This window comes from Neltuma alba, unplaced genomic scaffold (genome assembly GCF_004799145.2).
Source record: "Neltuma alba isolate B1F8T4 unplaced genomic scaffold, ASM479914v2 tig00005275_pilon, whole genome shotgun sequence".
In the NCBI taxonomy this organism is placed as follows: domain Eukaryota; kingdom Viridiplantae; phylum Streptophyta; class Magnoliopsida; order Fabales; family Fabaceae; genus Neltuma; species Neltuma alba.
In genome coordinates this window covers 298,716-314,226 of record NW_021634044.1, presented here as the reverse complement: position 1 = coordinate 314,226, position 15,511 = coordinate 298,716, and the positions used below count along the sequence as shown (strand labels likewise).

Below are 15,511 nucleotides of genomic sequence, written 5' to 3'. Positions count from 1 at the left end.
AGAAAGTCGCAGTTGGGAAGTGCTTCTCCTTAAATCTCAGTTCGCATTCCGACCCCACCTCTCCTTTCTGGTTGTTTCTGTCAACTCATACCAACTTGCTCCCTCTCCCTTCTCGCCTTTCTCTAAGCTCGATCTTAGCCAAAAGCCCGAGAAACGTATCCTTCTCGCCTTCCTCTGTTTCGCGGACACATCCACATCTGCAGACTGCTCTCTACGACCACGAGGATATTGGCGATGTTCTAATTGAATACTAGATCGAATTATTAGTGCATGTCTGGTTTCTGAAGGGAAAAATTGTCTGTAATTATTATTGCAATGTTCCAATTGAAACAAAATGCTTGAGGACCCAGGACGACCTGATTTTTCATTTTCGCGTGCAAGAGAGGGATATGTGAAATTAAGCAGGTGCGCAGGGGCAAGCTGCAATTATTGGGCCGAACTACTATCCAAGTCAGCACCAGGCTGAGCTTCACGTAGGCAGGCCCATGGCCGGACGATGTTGCGACATGGGAGGAGGGGTTTTGAGAACCGCCAAGACTTTTAGTTTGGATTGATATAAATTTTAACCCCTAAAATTTGAATCTATTTTTGATTTTAGTCTTTTAAATTTTAGTCTCATGATTTTAATTCTTAAAATTTAATTCACCTTAAAATATCAGTCATGATATTAAAATCTATTAAAACACTACAAAAAATATCAAAATGATGATGTAAATTCACCAAATATCACTTAACTGAATCCGTATTGATAATAGAAGGAGTAAAAAAAAAAAAAAAGTCCAAAAACACAACTCTTTAATCTCTTTTTTTTTTTCTTCCTTACTATTTGTTTTAATACCGTTGTATCATTAGGAACTAATATTTTCAGATAGATAAAATTTCAGAGACTAAAATCATAAATTTAAAATTTATTTTAATTATAAAACCTTGTTTATACACTATAAATAAAATCTTATAATTAGAATGTGAAGTAGTATTAACTTTTTTAGTTTTTCCCAGCCACTTATGACGAAATATCAGAATACGGGGCCCAGGGACGTTGGCGTGTTCAGCGGCTCAACATGAAAGGTGACCCCGTTGGCGCACCGTATTTTATGATCCTATTCCCACTCGGACACTCGGACATCAAGGAACTGCTTCCAAGGAATGGGGAAGCACATCAGTGTACTCACCATCACCTCCATAGCAAACCTAGCTCTAAGCAATATTCTGAATGCGTTGCTGTATTATAACCCTATTCTATTTCTTGAAATTGATCTTAATGGTACAATGCAATGCATATCTGTTTCATCTGGAGTCCCCACTGCATTCAAAACGGGAAAAACTCTACCAGCAGTGACAAAGCCACAAGTAGCCCCCCCCGGGGGGTGTTCCCGGCAAAAAATTACTCAATCAAAATTAACATTCTCGAAAGGAGCACGGATGCTCCCCGGATTATTACCAGTCAGAAAAATCTAATGGAGAAAAAATAATGCCTATGAAGACATGGAGACGCCTGGAGTTATTTCACTGCCTTCATCACCGAACTGATGTTGCTCGCATACTTCTAATAATAGTTCCCGACAAGGGACGACAGCTCCAACCTTAATGCAAGCTAAAAACGCACCCGAAAGCTTTCTGTGCAGACTATAGGCTTCATCAGGAGGCGGCGTCAGCCTGTGCTTCAGCATTGTTCCGCCTAGGTGCGAAAGGCTGTGAGTGATGTTGCTTGCGCGGAAGTCGAACCCACCAAGCTTTGCAAATGGCGTTCCAACCACAAACCCAGCTTGAACGTGGGCATCTAACATCACCTCTGATTCCATTCCAGTGAGGAACCCAAGTCTCTTGGACATCTCGATGACGCCATCACTATCGCGATTAGCACATGCTAGAACCTAATCAAATTGCATGGAGTTAAGGACGGACAAATTTCACTACCCAGATTTCAGCAACAAAAGAAAAGAATAACACAAATTGAAGAATTCAAACTCGAGGTTAGTTACCATTTTTAAATAATCATCAACAAATCTTTTTGGGTAATCCCGTGATGCTCCAAAATCAATGAGATTGATCGACTTAGTGGCTTCATTATACAAGAAATTGCCCCAATTAGGATCAGTCTGCATCAGAAAGGAGTAGAAAACCATCAAGACTTGTCAGTTAAAGGAAACGGACAAAAGGAGTTTTTCTTTTTCATTTTTCTTTCCCTCCTGTGAATAACAATAGAAGTATAAATAAAATGACAATGCATGGACAAGCAAAGAACTGACACCAGAAACTGAAATTTATGAACACACAAGTATATCAGCTTCTAGATTAACATATGACCTAAATATGTTGTTACAGAAATTCACAAGCATATTATCTATCAATTAGACTGCAGCGCTCAACAAGACGAGCGTAGCCACCAAAATCAGAAACTGATTTACCTTTTCCTTGCAGGATTTCATATTACAATAGCATACCAGTCAAACTTATGATTCATATAGTACACACTCTACCAAGCATGTTCTTTACAGAATTACATGTCAAATCGTGCAAATTACAAAGATTTCTGTCGCAAGTCTTAACCAGGTCCCAAGTTCCCAAATTGGAAGTTTCAAGTTCAGGTAATATAACCCTGCTAAAAACCAAGATTTTGGCATATTTCCATCAAGAATTTAATAGGAATATATGTTTACTTGTCTTGCAGAACACCTGAACTCAATAGCTAAAGCAAAATTCATCAGAGATAACAACATATAAACGTCAAATTTTCTATGCGCAGATCAACGAGATCCGGGAACTAATATTACAGTGCAGGGTATTACTGTTAACCATGGCCTATGGATATGCAAATATGTGATTGAGGGGGGGAAACATGCCTGCATAAATCGAAAAACAAATAACTCCAACAAAGTGAGTTCCAACAACTTTTTCCCAATATAATTTCGTGTTTCCTGATCCAGTGATGCCACTTTGTCAACGGTAATTCCTGTAAGAAGGGAAATTTAACTCAAGTTCATAGGCAAGCTAAAAGCATAAAACCTTTAGATCAAATATCTTACTTGTACATAAGCAGAGAGAAAGGTGAAATAATATGGAAGTAAAGTCATTATCACTTGATCAAGCAAAACTTGGGCTTGGGATGAATAAAAACATCTTTAATACTTATGCAACCATCTCCCGAAAAAAAAAAAAGACAGGATGGTACGCTGAAGAAATTTCATTGACACTCTGATATTAACATGTAGAAAGAAAACATGCTTTAAAAATAAAATCAGGTTCACTATAATGTAATCTAACAAAGTGCTAGTTTGACAAGCAGAAACAATATAATTCTTATCAATGGCCTATAACATGGATACGCATGGGACCCACTTAAGAGTATTAATATGCCATTGAAGCTTGAGTCCTACAAGCCTCCGTTGAAGAAAGGGAATGTGCAAAGTACATTTCACATGAACCATCGAGATCTAATAATTACCAGAAACAAGTTCTGTAGATAAAACTCTTTTCCTTGAAATATTATCCACAACTAATGGAACGTAAAATCCTTCTCTGCCTGCAAGCATATCTCGGAATCGCCTCTGATTTGCTGCCTCCAACTCATAATCACATTCACGAGACAATTCTTCTCTAGCAACCTTACAAATTTTGAAGAACAACATAAGCATGCAGCTTTTAGCAAATATATTTGTTAAATTCAAGAGATGAAAAGTCTTCATATATGATATATATCTGTAAATATATGCATATTCAACATCCACCATAGATAAATATTATCCTGCATAGTCAGCAAAAGGTGGGGGCAGACTCAGGGGTTCCAAACAGTAAATTTGGTGGGGCTCCAATTCTAAGAGAAGCTCACTCATTGATACATACAATGGGATTCCAACAATAAATACACACCTTCATAGCTCTGTCAAGATAAAGTCCTTCAGGAATCAGATTTGTATAATCTAGAAGAAGTTTCACATTCTCAATGTCACTCTCGATGCTATCTGCAACACCAGGGTACTGAATTTTCATGGCAACTTGCATGCCATCCTTTGAGACAGCCCGATGCACCTAAGTTTATATGAAGAACAATGTTAGGCCACAGTAAGCAGAAGTGTCAAAAAGATGAAGTTGCATGACATTGAATGAGCTACATAGATGATTTATTAGCACATATGCCTACTGCATACATTGGTTATGGCAATAGAAAATATGGTTTGCTTTGAATTATATAAATTAACTACAGCCATTTACAGAATTTTCAGAAGAAAAACTCCCGTGTTTTTGTTTAAATCTGAGTGTTTCACTCCATTGTATTATTTCATATAAGATCATTACAATATATAGGGTCCGGACAGTGATAATAATCCGGCTAGAATCAAAAAACAATCACTACAATTAATGACAGCATACAATCAGGGATATTATTCTCATGCTTAATGATAGGCAAGAATCATGGGCTTTCTAACACTCCCCCTCAAGCTGGAGAGTAGATGTCAACCATCCCCAGCTTGCTTCGAAGCCCTTCAAACTTGACTCTGGCTAAAGGTTTGGTCATGATGTCAGCAATCTGATCAATCGAACGCACATAGCTTAAGTTGATGATACCACCTTCTACCTTTTCTTTGATAAAATGCCGATCAATATCGACATGTTTTGTTCGGTCATGATACACTGGATTCTTTGTCATTTCAATACTGGCTTGGTTGTCACACCAGAGGTTCACTGGTCCTTCATAGGGAATTCTCAATTCCTTCAGGAGTCTAATCACCCACATTCCTTCACACACCCCTAGAGCTACAGCTCTTAGTTCAGCTTCAGCACTGCTTCTTGAGACTACGGTCTGTTTCTTGCTTCGCCAAGTCACAAGATTTCCCCAAACATAGGTGCAGTAACCTGTGACAGATCTCCTGTTATCTACAGCTCTCCCATGGTCTGCATCAGTATAGACTTCTATGTTTCTTGTATTCCCCTTTTTAAAAAATATTCCCCTTCCAGGATTGAGTTTAAGATAGGAAAGGATTCCGTACACAGCCTCCATATGTTCTTCCTGAGGTTGGTGCATAAATTGGCTTACCACCCCAACTGCATAACTAATGTCAGGTCGTGTATGGGTCAAGTAGATCAGTTTACCCACAAGTTTTCTGTATCTTTCTGAGTTAACCGGTATCCCTTCTGGTTTAACCTCCAGATTGCATGACTCTTCCATAGGTGTTCCATTCGGCTTAGCCCCAAGTGTCCCTGTTTCATGGAGTAAATCAAGTGTGTATTTCCGTTGTGACACACTTATACCCTTTTTGGACCTAGCAACCTCCATTCCGAGAAAGTACCTCATTTGACCTAGGTCCTTCACTTGGAATTCTCTAGCTAGGGCTTTCTTGAGTTGAGAGATCGAAGCTTCATCATCACCAGTTATGACTATATCATCCACATACACAATTAGGATCGTTACCTTTCCATCATTGTGTTTGACAAAAAGAGTGTGATCAGCTTGTCCTTGGTTGTAACCAAACCTTTTGATTGCTTTGGCAAACCTGTCAAACCATGCCCGTGGAGACTGTTTCAGGCCATATAATGACTTCTTCAGTTTGCAAACTGAATTAGGTGGAGCTATTACTCCATCTGGAACTTCCATGTATACTTCCTCCTCTAAGTCTCCATTTAGGAAAGCATTCTTTACATCCAGTTGATGTAGGGACCAGTCAAGATTAGCAGCTAGGGATAAGAGTACTTGGATGGTATTGAACTTTGCCACGGGAGCAAACGTTTCTTGATAATCAATCCCATAAGTTTGAGTGTACCCTTTTGCAACTAATCTCCCTTTGTACTTGTTGATGCTTCCGTCAGGGTTGAATTTCGGTGTGAAGATCCACCTGCAACCTACTGCTTTCTTGTCCTTAGGAAGTGTGGTTATATCCCACGTGTTATTCTCCTTCAGGGCTTTCAACTCTTCATATGCTGCATGTTTCCAGTTAGGATCTTTCATGGCCTGTTGAAATGTTTCTGGAATTTTCACCTGTGAGCTATTCACCACAAAGGTTTGCATTCTAGCAGATAGATTGCCATAAGAGACAAATCGTTGTATAGGATGCTGAGTACAAGACCTTACCCCCTTTCTAAGTGCAATAGGCCATCCTAGTTCTTCAGGATCCAACTCCGGATTGGAATCATGTTGCTGCCTTGGAATGGAAGGAACCCCACTACTACTGTCTTGTTCACTTGAGTGAGATCTTGAGTGCTCTGTCACCCCTGCATCAATTTCAGCATTTGTTTCCATTGTGTGAGTATTGTTTGTGGGGGTTTTGGGCTGTTCTGGTTGAGATGTAGGTTTAGGGGTTTCTGGTTCAGGTTCAGGGATTTCTTCGTGCGGTGTATAGAGTTCTGGAGGATTAGGAGGTGCGTTGGTCTCAGGTTCAGGGGTAATTAGCCATTCTACTCCACAATTCTCCCCCTGAATGGGTAATTTGGGATAGTATGCATCATCTTCATAGAAAACTGTGTCTTTGGAGATTATGAGTTTTCTGGTAGAGGGACAGTAACACTTATAGCCTTTGTGGGTTGAGGAATACCCAAGAAAGAAACATTTTTCGGCTCTAGCACCTAGTTTTCCCCCATCATGTTTATGGACAAAGACCACACACCCAAAGACCTTTTGTGGGATGGTATTGATGATAGGTGAGGCAGGGTAGGTCTCAAGGAGTTTTTGAATAGGGGTTTGGAAGTTGAGGACTTTGGAGGCCATTCTGTTAATAAGATAGGCTGCAGTTAGTACTGCATCTCCCCAAAACAGGCTTGGAACATTTCTTTCCATCATAATGGCTCGGGTTACTTCCAAAAGGTGTCTATTTTTCCGCTCGGCAACGCCATTTTGTTGTGGGGTATAGACACACGAGGTTTGGTGATGGATTCCCTGTTGCTCAAGAAATTCCCTAAAGGCTCCACTCACATACTCTTTGGCATTGTCACTCCTCAGTACTTTGATGGGAGTTTGGAATTGGGTTTTCACAAAGGCATAAAAGTTTTTGAAAATTTGTAAGGCTTCGGATTTCTCTTTCATAAGATAAACCCATGTAACCCGTGTGTGATCATCGATGAATGTGATAAACCACCTTGTGCCTGTTCGGGTTTTGGTTTTGGCAGGTCCCCAAATGTCGGTGTGGATCAATGCAAAAGGGTTAGTGGGTTTGTAAGTATGCTTGGGAAAAGATGTGCGAGTTTGTTTGGCAATTTGACAAGTTTCACATTGGAAAGGAGAAGAATTTTTATTGAATAATGTTGGAAACACATGCTTCATATAATCAAAACTGGGGTGGCCTAATCTTTGATGCCACAACATTACATTTTTATTTTGAGAATTGGAGCTAACCATAGCCTTCCTTGCTCCTTTTGTCTTCATGTCCTTTCCTTCAAAGTAGTAGAGTCCATCCCATTCCTTAGCAGTCAAAATCTTCCTCCCCGAGATCGAATCCTGAAAAACACAGTTAACATCATCAAAGATCACCCGACATACTTGTCCTTTAGTCAGTTTGCTGACAGATATAAGATTGCAAGTGAGAGCAGGAACAAACAAAACATTATGAATTTCCAAGTCATCAGAGAGGGCCACAGTGCCAACACCTTCAACTTTAGTATATAGTCCAGTTGCCACTTTTACTCGGAGGTTCTCATGGCAATATTTGAGAGTTTTGAAGAGGGATTTATTACCAGTCATGTGGTCTGTAGCACCAGAGTCGACAATCCATGTTTCATCACTAGTGACCATTGCATTAAGAGCAATAATAGAATTACCTGACTGAATCAAGTTCACATTGGGAACCTTTTTTGATGAGTTTTGCCTTTCGAGCACCTTTCGGAGCAGTTGAAGTTCTTCTTTGGTTAAGCGATCTCCATCATCACCTTTTTCTTCGGAGGAGGTGTGGTGGCTTTTTCCATCTCGACGCTGTTGCTGTTTCCCATGGGTTGGTTTTCCATGCAGTTTCCAGCATTCATCTCTGGTGTGGCCTTTCTTGTTACAGTGATTGCACCACTTGTTCCCTTTTCTTTCAAAGCTCTCTGATGTCTGGGGTCCCCTTGTGACTAAAGCTGAGGCATCAACTGGAGTTTGGTTACCCTGAGTGAGGTGTCTCCGACTTTCTTCAAACTTAACCATACTGAAGACTTCAAATAGGGATGGAAGGGGCTTTAGACCCATAATTCTGCCTCTTACTTCTTCAAAAGCATCATTCAAACCCAACAGAAAATCATATGTTCGTCCCTTTTCAACTAGTTGTCTGTAGTAATTAGCATCATCAATATTCTTCCAAGGATGTACTTCAAAGAGATCCAATTGCTGCCATATCTTTGTCAGAGTACTGTAGTACTGTGTTATAGTCAAGTTTCCTTGCTTCAGTTCTTTGAGTTGCCTCCTTAGGTCCAACAAAGCAGCAGCGTTGTCCAAGGTAGAGTAAGTGCGCTTAGCAGCATCCCAAATTTCCTTGGCTGTGCTTGCAAGAAGGTATCCCTCACTGATTTCAAGAGTCATTGAGTTACATAGCCAAGACATCACCTGATTATTTTCAGCGAACCAGGTGTCAAAAATGGGATCGTTGTATGCCGGTTGTCTTGCTTCTCCATTAATATATTTCTCCTTACGCTTCCCACGTAGATACATCAATACACTCTGGGACCATTGGAGGTAGTTGTTGCCATTTAGTTTGTGAGCCACCATCATAGGTTGCTGTTCAGTGACTGTTGTCAAATCTGGCATTGGATCAGAAGTTTTGGAGGGGGCTACTGGTGAAGGAGTACCTTGAGTATTTGAGGATGTGCCAGACATAAAACCATTGGAATGGTGCCTTTTTCGACAGGCATATTGTGAACGGACCCAAAAAGTGGTGGAAAGTCTTGTGGATTCATCTTCTGGACGAAGTACTGTACTGGGACGGATCTGGCGACGGCGCGTGGACTTCACGCGCGGCGGCTTGTGACGGCGCGTGGACTTCACGCGCAGAGGCTTGTGACGGCGCGTGAGCTTCACGCGTTGCTCCGTTGGACGCCGGCTTCTGGGGACGCGCCGATCGGAGGATTCCGGTGAGGATTGGAGGGGTGGTGTCGGTCACGTCCTTCTCTGGCCTTCAGATCTGAGGACGCCGGCGGTTCTCTCTCTCTCCCTCACTCTCTCTCCTCGCTCTCTCTCTGTTTACGGCAGGGGTTCAGGACGGTTCCAACCCCAGTGCTCTGATACCATGTTTAAATCTGAGTGTTTCACTCCATTGTATTATTTCATATAAGATCATTACAATATATAGGGTCCGGACAGTGATAATAATCCGGCTAGAATCAAAAAACAATCACTACAATTAATGACAGCATACAATCAGGGATATTATTCTCATGCTTAATGATAGGCAAGAATCATGGGCTTTCTAACAGTTTTCATGACAGTGCACATTGTCACACTACTAATGGTGATTCATATTAATGACAAGATCAGAAATTATATAGTTATACTGGAAATCTGGATGGAAAGATGTACTGATGATGGCTGCCAAATAGCACCAGCAGATAATTGATTTTAAGTAATATGGGATACGAACTTGCATACCTGGCCAATACTTGCAGCGGCCATTGGCTCATAATCAAAACTAATCAATTTTGAGGTCCAGTCAGGACCCAACTCAGCATTTAAAACTTGATTAAGTTGGCTCTTTGGCATAACATCTGCACCTTGACGGACAATTTCTAATGCAGTAAGGATCTACAGAAAAAGATTGAGACTTTACTTCTTAGGTCGCATAAAACCTAATAAATATGAAGTAATCAGCAATAAGAAATCCAATTACTAATTTCATCATGGAAATGCTGACCCCAAAATCGGAGAGTATAAAATGGAAAGAAAGAAATCCATACACTTCCAAACATTTGGAGAAGTACAAGAGACGATAGTAATGTAACCGAAAAATTGACAAATAGTCCCCCATTTTTTGGGAGACTCTAGAAGTTTGTAGAAATGATAATCTACTGATGACCTAATTTGCCAATCTGCAAAAAGATAACAATGGAATAGACCTCTGATCGACATAGGATTACAAAGCATCAAGTAAGGGAACAAATATCCAATTAAAATCATCCCCTATAACACTTCTCACCAGAGATATAGATACCAATGGCTTGTTCCAAATCTCATCAAAGTATTTACCATGATAGAACTCAACCTCCCCTAATTCTGGTAGAATGTGCAAATGCATGCACATAGTTGCATCCAACTTGAATTTCTCAGTAATTTGCCTTGAAATTTTGCAATACCACCCTCTGCTCAACCATGACTAATTTTATAGATATTTGACTTCGACTGTTGATGATATTTAAATCAAAGTTCAAGAATATAAACACAAGGCCCTACACTAAACAACAATGCTTATAGTTTATATATCATCTTTAACAAAGACTGAATCGCCTCAATTATCCCAAAACAAAATCTTATCATCTAAATTACCCTAAAAATAAAAAGCATGCATCACCTTCAACAAAAAACCCGAAACATCAACATAAGTTGCCTCAAACAATTATACGATTTGAAGATGCAAGTATGCATTACACCAGAAATTATCATCATTACATGCTTATAAGAAAGGTCAAAGTACCGGAGCAGGAACAAGAGATTCATCCTGTATGCTCAACATCTGTCCAATTTTGAGTGCTGCTCCACGCATTCTGCACAATGCCAGAGCTAATCTTTCTGCATTCTTTTCGGACAAAAAGGGGGACAGCGCAGATTGATTGTCCTGTGAACTAGGTCTGCCATAGACAAGCCTCTTGGCAGATTCCTGAAGTGTTCCCCATGCAAGACCAGCTCCAAGTCCAGCAAACCTACAGTAATGCTTGATTTTTGAGCTAGGGTATAACAAAATTTTGCATCACAATTGCGTGCATCATATTCTCCCTAAAAGCCATGTATTATGACGTGAAAAAAAAAAGGAAATTTAAATTATATAAGGTGCAAGAGAGAAAAAAAAAAATATTTTCTCTTTCGATAAAAGATATGTTGGTCTATGACTGTACTAGAAAGCAACCAAAGCCCTTTTAAGCATTTGATGGGCTCTCTGAAGGCCTAATCCCTTCGTAGAGCAGCTTGGAGGGAAATGTCAATCAGACAGTTGTGTCTACTTGAAGGTGGGCTAGTCAGTGATTTAATGTCTCTGAAACAAGTGAAATGAAAGATGTACTTAGGGGAATCAAATGTTTATCATAACTCAATATAGTCTAGGGAGCATATTGATGCATATATCAGAAAACATCGGTGCAAGTGTCTAAATTGCTTAATATACAATTAAAATGGTACAATAAATGGTCCCAGAAGAATTTCCTCGATTCAAATTCAATCTATTTCGCTGAAACTTGCTAATCCTACTATTTAGTCAATCAATGTCAAAAGAGGAACTTGATTTACAACTTCCGTAACAAAAAATTGAAGTTGGATATATGAAAAAGAACAAACTAACCCCAGCGCCCTGGAAAATGAGGTTGAAGGAACTTTCCTCTCCCTGGGCGTCCGTCTTCTCAGAGGCGGCGCAATTGCCACTTCCCCTCTCGCACATTCATCGGCATTGGCTGTTTCACCCAGGGTCTGGGCCTCACTTTCCTTCCCCGGCGAACAATGTCTACCCTCATCGATGATTTTAGATGTCAAACATACATCTGCATCAACGGAGGCATCAGAAGCTTCACACGAACTCTTCACTTGGGAGCTAGTTCCATTATCAGCAACTGCGATCTTATCTTCGGCACGGAAATTGCCAGCATTATCACTGTTTGTTGCGGACGAGTCAGAAGGGTCAGTGAAATAAACAACGGAATCATTGGCGAGTTTGGAGTTAGAGGAGCCAGGGTTTGAGAATTGGCGAACCTTTCCCTTAGTAAGGCCGGAAAGGTCAGTGGCTGAAACCAGAGCTTTCTTGACTAGGGTTTCAAAATCTCCGGTTCTGGCAGACTTGAGAGGTGGGGAGCGTTTAACGAATTCCTTGGCGATCAAAGAGAGGCCATTGAAGACCCTGCCCAGGTCTTTCCACGGATTCATTCTACAATTCTCTATTTCTCTGGGGAGTTCTAATTTTAACAGGTGGATTTAACCTTGGGACAGAATCATCTCCGTCTGTCATCAATTGCCTTCGCCTAACATAAATTTAGCGGTTGGTTCCTATGAGTTATTACCGCAAAAATTTGGCGGTTAAATCCATGATCTGATATACGTGGGTGTTTTCATTTCCATGAAACTAGCGGGAAGACGTCATTGAAAGGCTTCTTGGGACCGGGATCATTGGAAGTCAATGGTAGGAAATGGCGGCAGCAAAATCGATTGTTGCCATGAATGAAAATACGTGACCAATTTTTCGTTTTTAATTACTGTTTGTTTTTGCCAACATCTTATCCTTTTTTTTTTTTAATGCAAGCCAAAATGATATTAAAAGGGAGTACGCTTACAAGCATATATTTAATATTTTGATTTTATGTATTCTTGACCAGTTTTTCTAACAAGTAGGCTCTTCAGATTCTCCTTCTTATGATGTAAGATCACGATCATCTCAACTAACAGCTTATTAGTATATAAAATTTTAATGTAATCATTAGTTTTAGAAAGTCTTCCAACTCTAAAATTATTAGATCTAATTTTTTTTGTAACAAGTTATTTTAGAAAGTAAACTTAATATGTTAGTATTTGAGAATGTTCTATCAACAATATTTTAATGTCATGATTTTCTGAATAGTTTTAAAATTAAATAACTAAAAATATGTTTTTTAAAATTATGATATCAAATTGAAACTACGAATAAAAATAAAGAAATAAAAGTATACTTTTATTTTAACTTTTAAATAAATAACCCCTCATTTTGCTGTCAAGGCTTAAAAACGGCTGAAGTATACGTACGCTCAAGAACTAAAAGATGCCTGGTTATTAACCCTAAATCGGCCATGTCAGAAACAACGGAGGTATTGGATCTGAATCGCGTGGCTGCTTTTTCTGTATCAAAACAGAAACAAAATTTAATTTTTACTAAAATATCATAAATAGTAAAAGAAAGTAATTAAATACTACATGATAAAAAATAAGAAAAATTGTAAATAAAGACCCTTTAATATGTACAATTGTGATTTGGGACTTTTAATTTGAAAAATAACAAATGAGGATCTGGGTTTCACTTTTATAAATATGAAATCGTAGTAAAATGTATAAAATACCCTTCAGTCAAATAACAAGTTGATTATGGACAATAACAAGTTTATTTTAGCGAATGATAATTTCAGTAGACTAAATCACAACTTAACTGAGGATATGCCAAACGACGAGTTGACTATAAGAAATGACAAATTCACCTTAACGAACGACAATTTCAATAGACCAAATCACAATTTCGCTAAGGCGTATTTCAGATATTCCACCCACATTTCACAGTTACAAAAGCGAGACCCGCTCTTTATTTGCTATTTTTCAAATTCAGCATCCCAAATTGTAAACAAAATTTACCCAGATGTTATACTAAAAATCATTTTTAGTAAGAACAAGTTTAAATTAAAAAAAAATTGTTGGTGCCGGGAATGAGTTTCAAACCTGACACGAATTATTTTAATGAAAAAATCAATCTTGTTACGAGCCCGGACGAGTTTTGCTGCACGGTATTCCGTTGACATCACAAGGTGGCCGGTTGAGCGAAAGAAGGACATGGAATGGGGGAAAAAATTCCACAATGTCACGCCTTTTTTTTTTTTTGTTCTCATCCAAATAATTATGAATCAATGTAAATAACTAAATACTTGGTTAATATTCGTTCATAGACACATAACATCTACGATTTCGGTGTAAATTATTTGTGGGAAGAAGTTTTGATCATAAATGTGACTCATTTGTGATATATTAAATACTTATTTCTAATTTTACTATTATTTAATTTTTACTAGAAAGACAAAAAAAAAAGATATGAGAACGATTAGTAAATAGAGAGGGAGAAAAAAAATTTAATAATGATAAATTTAAAATTTTTTATTAATTTAATGTATTATTGGATATGTTAAAAGATGTTACAAGTGACTTATATTAAAGTCTACAGTGATACATCATATGCCTTTATTTATGAGGAAGAAAGTATAAGAGAAAATAAGAAAATTGTTAAAATAAAGATAATGGTGTTTCAAAAAATTAAATAAAGATAAATAAATAAATAATAAACATTGAATATATCATAAATGAGATACATTTATGATCAAAGCTTCTCTCCACAGGTAATTTACATTTAACACGAATAGTAACCGAGTACTCATCCGGTGCTTAATATAGGACCCAATTCTTGAGTTGGTTTTGGTCCTAAATAGAAGACCTATTTCTTATATTTATTAATTTTCTCTAAATTACCCCTATAGATACTCCCTCAACCATAATCAAATAGAGGAGGGAGAGGAGGTATTAACAAAAATGATTATGGTCTTTTAGGAAAAATGTGTCACTTTTCTTATAATTAACTAACTTACCTAACTTCCTTAATCTAATCAAATTAGTTAGATGGGTCTTATATTAAAGACCGAAGGAGTACTTACATTGATTCATAAGATTATTAGCAAAAAGAATATCAAGATCAAGTATTTGTATTTATTTTTAATTTTGATTTAATTATTGTTCATAGGCATATACGTAAATACACTTATACACTCCATAAAAATCAAACATTTATCATGAGTTAGAGTGTAGAAGGCAATGAGGAAAAAAAAAAAGGAGTTACACTGTGCAGTTTTCCCCCACTCCATCTCCTTCTCCCACGTTCACTATCGTCACATGGAGCAACCACCGTGCAGCAAAACTCATTCAACTGAATGAGTTTGATTCTTTTTATTAAAGCAATATGTGTCAGATTTGAAACCCGTTCTTTGTAAATTTAAACTTGTTCTTACGAATAGTGATTTTTATTGTATAAATATTTTTTATCATGTGGTATTTAAGTAACTTCTCTTGCTGTTTACAGTATTTTGGTAAAAATACCCCCACGTAGCTCCTATCGGTGCAAAACTCGTAATGACGTACAGGAAGCGCAAGTTATTGACGAGTAAGAAACTTCTTCTCTATGGAGCCGTGACTTGCATGGGAAGGAATTGTGTTGGTGATGAAATAGTGAGAGACATTAGGACCCATTGAAAGAAAAAAATTATGCAAGCTGGTCATAATGCAGTTTTATTGTTTTAAAGACAACGGATCAGTTTTGCTCAACCCCGGGGGAAGAGCAATAGCTCTGGCCCTTAAACGGCAGCGTTTAAGGAAAGAGGAGGGAGTGGATTCACTGAGGATAAGGGGAACTCTAGTGTTAGATTCGTAGGAGCAACTGGGCAAGAGAACTTTTGTTTCGATTCCCAGTGGATTTTTGGTAGTTGATGTATGGTCATTTTCAATCGGTCCCTTAACCATTAAAATATTTTTTACTTGGCGTTCTAGATGATGTTCGTGACGAATAAAAACAAGAATATTATCGCGATTAATTATTTTTTAATGCACGGGAACAGAATGATTGCGATTAATTATATCATGCTTTGGATA

At 38.3% G+C, this 15,511-nt stretch overlaps 1 protein-coding gene across 1 annotated transcript; it reads right to left on the bottom strand.

Moving 5' to 3' along the window:
* Positions 1-1,360: 1,360 nt before the first annotated feature.
* LOC114747257 (protein ABC transporter 1, mitochondrial) lies at positions 1,361-12,276 on the bottom strand. The gene is made up of 8 exons (XM_028935555.1): positions 11,439-12,276; positions 10,581-10,806; positions 9,542-9,694; positions 3,871-4,029; positions 3,446-3,605; positions 2,844-2,953; positions 1,983-2,099; positions 1,361-1,874 (listed from the first exon to the last, which is right to left on the bottom strand). The coding sequence occupies exons 1-8, from the start codon at positions 12,011-12,013 to the stop codon at positions 1,476-1,478; spliced, it is 1,899 nt and encodes a 632-aa protein (XP_028791388.1). The 5' UTR covers positions 12,014-12,276; the 3' UTR covers positions 1,361-1,475.
* Between the last annotated feature and the right edge of the window lie 3,235 nt (positions 12,277-15,511).

Bases quoted from the DNA above. Each gene is read 5' to 3' on its own strand.
- LOC114747257 (XM_028935555.1), bottom strand. From the start codon at position 12,013: ATGAATCCGTGGAAAGACCTGGGCAGGGTCTTCAATGGCCTCTCTTTG. The intron at 9,695-10,580 runs GTACTTTGACCT...CTTTTTCTGTAG, and splicing joins AATCTCTTGTTCCTGCTCCG to ATCCTTACTGCATTAGAAAT. The intron at 1,875-1,982 runs GTAACTAACCTC...CAATTTGATTAG, and splicing joins TTGATGATTATTTAAAAATG to GTTCTAGCATGTGCTAATCG.